Genomic DNA, 5501 nt, shown 5'->3' on the forward strand with positions numbered 1-5501 from the left:
TTGTTTACTTTTTGTTTAATTTTATTTCATAGCTTTGAGTAAAATTTCACTTTTTTCTTTTATAAATATGTTTTGTAGTTATTTTTATGTATTTTTTTTTTCTTTACTTTTTACCCACGTTGGTGATTTTTTTTATAATTTCTATTTTGCTCCAACCGCAGTTTCTTTTTATTTAACCAAACGTCACGAATTTCTTTGCAATACTAATTTCTCAGCGTTTGTTTCATTTTGGCTCCCCAAAACAAAAACAAAACACTTTTTTATGCATTTGTTTTTGTTTGAACAGCTGAGAGCAGAGAGTATGAGACTAAAAAGTAAATAAACAAACTAGACGACATACTTGTTGAAATAAAGTAGTAAAAATAGTAGTCAAAAATATATTATTAAAAAAATATTATTTTAAGTGCAAAATTATGTCAGATCTTACCGAGTTGGCAGATCTCGCAGTGTACTGACAATGAAAGTATACTTTCAATAGGTAAATTGTCTGCTCTGAATGTTGTAAGAAAATCTTACAATTTCATTAGCAGACAAGGGTATAAAGAGACGTCACGAGCAAAAAAACTATCTCTTTCAATACAACTTTCACACTGTTTTTTTTTTATCTGTAGTTTATATATCTCTTTATGCTCAACTTTCACAAAAGCTACACAAAATCTGCTTAGACGATCGTAAAAAATTCTTACAATTTCATTACCAGACAAGTGTCAGACAATATATTTATCTGTCAACCACATGGTATACAGAGACGTCACGAGCAAAAAAAATATATCTCTCTTTCAATAGAAGTTTCACATTGTTTTTTAGCTGTGGTTTATAAATCTCTTCATGCACAAGTTTCACAAATGCTACATCTCTGTATACTTTGTGGTCCAAACTTTAGTCAGATTGTTGTATAGCAAAAGTTGCCAGATCCCATTTTAGCTGCATGTGTTCTTATATTGCAAAGTGTTGCCAAAAGAAAGTATTTTTTCTGGCAATGGTTCCATTGATTGATAATATTACTGTTTTACTATATACTAGGGTTCTATAGTTGAAACGAAAAGTCGACTTTTCGACTTTTTGCATTTTATGAAAAGTCGACTTTTCGCATTTAGTTAAAAGTCGATTTTTCGACTTTTTTCATTTAATTAAAAGTCGATTTTTCGACTTTTTCCGACTTTTTGAATTTTTTTCGACTTTTTCCGACTTTTTGACTTTTTTCGACTTTTAGACTCTTTTCGACTTTTTTCGACTTCTCGACTTTTATTTACAAAGTCGACTTTTCGACTTTTATTTACAAAGTCGACTTTTCGACTTTTTCATAGACGATAGTCGAGTTATCGTCTTTTTTGGAACAAAATAGTCGACTTCGACTTTTCGACAGTCGATTTATAGAACCCTACAATGTATCTATTGTCTAATGGTTATATTGTCTATTGTCTGACATTTTCTTTACACTTTCCTGCCAACGTTGTAAGATTTGAAAAACGTATATACACAACATTATACTTATTATTCAATCGATAAAATTTCGTTGGAATTTTGAAATAAATTTAGAAAAATTACAATCAGTTGTAATTTAGTTCTAGTTCAATTAAATGTTTCCTTTCAATATATAAATTCCAATTCTTTTTCATTTGTTTACATTGCTAAATAAAAGTATATATAAACTTGGCAGCACCTTTTGTGTCATTTTTATTTGAGAAAATATATGCGACCTAATGTATCATAAATAGCAAGCCGTGTTCGGTATTATAAAGTTATGTCAATATTTTTGAGATTATTTTTAACTACAAATTTCAAACCCTGTACACTTTACTAACTTTTAATACAACCCTGACATCAAAAAGAAGAATTGAGCAATCATCTGTTGTTTGTTTACATTTTTTTTCATCACAATCAAACGCATTTTGTTATTTTCTATAAAAAAACAAGTATTATAAAACAAATTATTGAAATTTTAAAAATTATCACATAAAAATGTTAAGAAATTTAATAAAACAAACTACAATTAAAAGATTTAATAAATATTATCCATTAAACAATCGAAATTTACATACAACTACTCAAAAATTTGTAAAGGAAGAGCCGCAGTCGGTGGAAGACAAACATGTGAATAGAATTAGTGAATTATTATTGAAATATAATACAGAACAGCAGCAAAAGATATTAAAAAGTATAAATAATTATAATTTAAATGAATTACTAAAGTAAGTTCAAATTAAACATAATTGTACCAAAAAAATTTAATAATATTTAATTCATTTCACTAGATATGACATTTCTAAGGCTAGAGCCAATAAGCTTTTAGCTTATCGTATGCGTAATGGTTTGTTAAAGGATTTAAATGATATATTCTCTATAGAAGGTTTTGGTCTTAAAGTTGCTGATAAATTTTATCAAAGTTTGCTACAAGAACCTAAAACCAATGAAGTGGATTTAGGTCAAACGCCTAAGGCTAGAACAGCCCCTTTTATAACACCTTCTTTGGAAGGCGAACAAAGGGAGTCTATAAAATCTTGTGTTTCAGTAAGAATTGGTGTAAATAGTATAACCTGGGCGCGACTAGATGTTCCCGGTGTCGATGTAAATGCTCCTTGTTTGTTAACCCATTGGGCTCATCATGAAATTTCCGAGAAAAAGTTACATTTAAATGAATTAATACAACGTTGTTTGTATGTAAATCATTTGATACCGGCCGCCGACTGTTATCTCTTTGAAAATCCTCAAATGGCTCAAGCTAGCAACAATCCTGGCAGTGTGGAACAGCAAAATATTAATATACAAAAAGCTCAAGTTACCTCGATAATGGGTTATGCTTTGGCTTCGAGAAATAATGAATTAAAAGATTATGGTGATATTGATTTGGACAAAAAAAGCAAATATTTACCGAATGTTTTCTATGTTCGTAGATTTTTGACTGCTCGTCTGTTCAATCATTTAGTAGGCACGGAAAGAGTTTCCTCCGAAGAAACCATAATAAATATGATGCGTACATTTTATAATACCAATGAAATGAAAGATATTGTAACGGAAGAAGAAGATTCAAAGTCAGAATTGGTAGAACAACCAAAAGAATTGGAATTGAATTTTGCGGGTCGTGTACAATTCCCCAATGAATTGAGAGAAATGTTTTCCAAATCACCAAGATATTTTAGAGAATTTCTGGGACAAACTTTATTATTGAATTTGACTTTTGTACGTTTAGTTTTGTTGCAGGATCCGGAAAGTATAGCCACAGTGTCGAGGGGTGGTAATAAAACAAAGACGACTTGAGTTATAAGGTTTTATATTAAAATTAATTGTTTGTTAGATTTGGTATGTTGTAATAAAGTCTGTTAAAAAAATATGAAATTTTTAAGATCATTTCTAGTGCAATTTTATTACAGTTTTATTTCAGATTTTATTGTGTTTTAAAATTAGTTCTAGTTTTATTTTTTTTAATGTTTTTATAAATTTTACAAATTCTAACAGTTTTCAAGCTGATATAGTCAGCTGTTCTCTGATTTGTTGTTGACTTTGCCAAATGAAAGCAAAAATGCAAACTTGGCAGCACTTTGCGTGTCATTCTTATTTGACATTTTATTGCATTCCAGTTGTGAACGTGGAATTTTGGAATAAAACAAAATTGTAAAAAACACACGTCAAAATTTTACCAAGAAACAAGAGAATAGGAAGCAAAACGAAAAGAAATAAAAATTAAATTTAATTATTTAATAATTTAGCAAAAACGTTTAAGAATTTTTGTAATAATTCCATATAAAATATATTGTTTAATAAAAAACAAAATACAACAACGCAACATTTGTACGACAACAAAAAGTGTCTTTCTTATTTTTTTAATCAAACAAAAACAACGAAAATCTCCAACCCAAAAAAAAAACCTATTCAAAAAGCCCAATTAATTAGCTAAAGCACAGCGAAAATATTGTGCTAAATCTAAAAAAAAAAGAATTAGAAAAAGCGAATAATCATGGCAAGTTCAACAACAGGTCCTACGAAACAAGAAATTGAGGCAGTTTTTACACGTTTAAGATCACAACCAGCAAACAAGGTAAAACAAAAACTTTGCAAATAAAATAAATTTATAGATTTTGCCTAAATTTATAAAAAACAGGTAAAAGATAAGGGAGTTTCAAATAAAAACACACACGCAAAAGTGAAAAAACTGATGACGTCCTTAACCAACAAAATGAGGGCAATAAACTTAAAGCCCTGAAAGTTACTTTTATCAGCAATAAAAATGAATTGTTATTTATTTTAATGTTAACTTCTTTAACCGCTTTCTTATCTCCTAGCTTAATTTATTCTATCTGCTAATTTGTTTACTAAACTCATTTAGGCTTGTTTCGATTGTGGTGCCAAGGCACCTACCTGGTCTACCGTTACATATGGCGTTTTTATTTGCATCGATTGCTCAGCCGTTCATCGCAGTTTGGGCGTCCATTTGACTTTTGTGCGTTCCACAAATCTAGACACCAACTGGACTTGGCTTCAACTGCGTCAAATGCAATTGGGCGGTAATGCAAATGCTGCTCAATTCTTCCGTCAACATAATTGCACCACTACGGATGCCCAGCAAAAGTATAATTCACGTGCTGCTCAATTGTATCGCGATAAATTGGCCAATATGGCTCAACAGGCCATGAAAATACATGGTACAAAGGTAAGTGTTGTTGTGAAGGATGACAAATTGTTTGCAAATGAAAATTTGTTGATTTTTAATTTGTTACAAGTTAAGCAAGAGCATACAAACCATTAGGGGATATTTTAATATGATTTCCTAATTTTCAATTCTTATTTGGTTTTACGTTAGTTTTGGTGAGTTCTAGACACGTTGAAAACCAGCCGGTTAATGGTAGTTTAAACATAATCATCATGTCCAAAAGAATACAATTAGACCTCTATCGGAACTGTTAAGCGTCTCTTAATTACAGCCTCTGACTGTATCACTAATCACTAATCTAATTAAGGCCAGTTTAAGTTATATTTTAGTTCTAGTTCAATTCTTCTTTAGTTCTAGCTCATCTCTCGTATAGTTCCTGCTATGTTCTAGTTTATCTATAATTTAGTTTGTTTAGTCGAAGTGTTTTTTATTGTTCGTTCACTTCATTTTTTGTTCAATACTAGTTCAGTTCTAGCTCAGTTTTAGTTACACGTCGGGTGGTTCAGTCATACTTCTATTATAGTTCAATTCCAGTTCAGTTCTTCTTCAATTCTAGTTAGTTCTATTTCGGTTCTACTTTAGTTCTAGTGCAGTTCTAGTTCAGTTCTAGTTCAGTTCTAGTTTAGTTCTAGTATAGTTCTAGTATAGTTCTAGTTAAGTTCTAGTTCAGTTCTAGTTCAGTTTTAGCTCAGTTCTAGTTCAGTTTTAGTTCAGTTTTAGTTAAGTTCTAGTTTAGTTGTAGTTCAGTTCTAGCTCAGTTCTAGTTCAGTTTTATTTCAGTTCTAGTTTAGTTCTAGTTCAGTTCTAGTTCAGTTCTAGTTCAGTTCTAGTTCAGTTCTAGTTCAGTTCTAGT

General features: G+C 30.3%; 2 protein-coding genes across 2 annotated transcripts; both read left to right on the plus strand.

Annotated features, from left to right (window-relative positions):
• The first annotated feature begins 1911 nt into the window (after positions 1-1911).
• On the plus strand, positions 1912-3343 carry LOC111682461. The gene is made up of 2 exons (XM_023444425.2): positions 1912-2192; positions 2256-3343. The coding sequence occupies exons 1-2, from the start codon at positions 1963-1965 to the stop codon at positions 3256-3258; spliced, it is 1233 nt and encodes a 410-aa protein (XP_023300193.2). The 5' UTR covers positions 1912-1962; the 3' UTR covers positions 3259-3343.
• A 251-nt stretch (positions 3344-3594) lies between these two features.
• LOC124420137 (uncharacterized protein F07F6.4-like) lies at positions 3595-4759 on the plus strand. The gene is made up of 2 exons (XM_046952157.1): positions 3595-4036; positions 4325-4759. The coding sequence occupies exons 1-2, from the start codon at positions 3956-3958 to the stop codon at positions 4742-4744; spliced, it is 501 nt and encodes a 166-aa protein (XP_046808113.1). The 5' UTR covers positions 3595-3955; the 3' UTR covers positions 4745-4759.
• Positions 4760-5501: the final 742 nt, after the last annotated feature.

This window comes from Lucilia cuprina, chromosome 5, assembly GCF_022045245.1.
Source record: "Lucilia cuprina isolate Lc7/37 chromosome 5, ASM2204524v1, whole genome shotgun sequence".
NCBI classification, from domain to species: Eukaryota; Metazoa; Arthropoda; class Insecta; order Diptera; family Calliphoridae; genus Lucilia; species Lucilia cuprina.

Coding starts and splice junctions, on each gene's coding strand:
- LOC111682461 (XM_023444425.2), top strand. CDS start 1,963: ATGTTAAGAAATTTAATAAAACAAACTACAATTAAAAGATTTAATAAA. Junction 2,193..2,255: donor AATTTAAATGAATTACTAAA/GTAAGTTCAAAT, acceptor TCATTTCACTAG/ATATGACATTTCTAAGGCTA.
- LOC124420137 (XM_046952157.1), top strand. CDS start 3,956: ATGGCAAGTTCAACAACAGGTCCTACGAAACAAGAAATTGAGGCAGTT. Junction 4,037..4,324: donor GATCACAACCAGCAAACAAG/GTAAAACAAAAA, acceptor AAACTCATTTAG/GCTTGTTTCGATTGTGGTGC.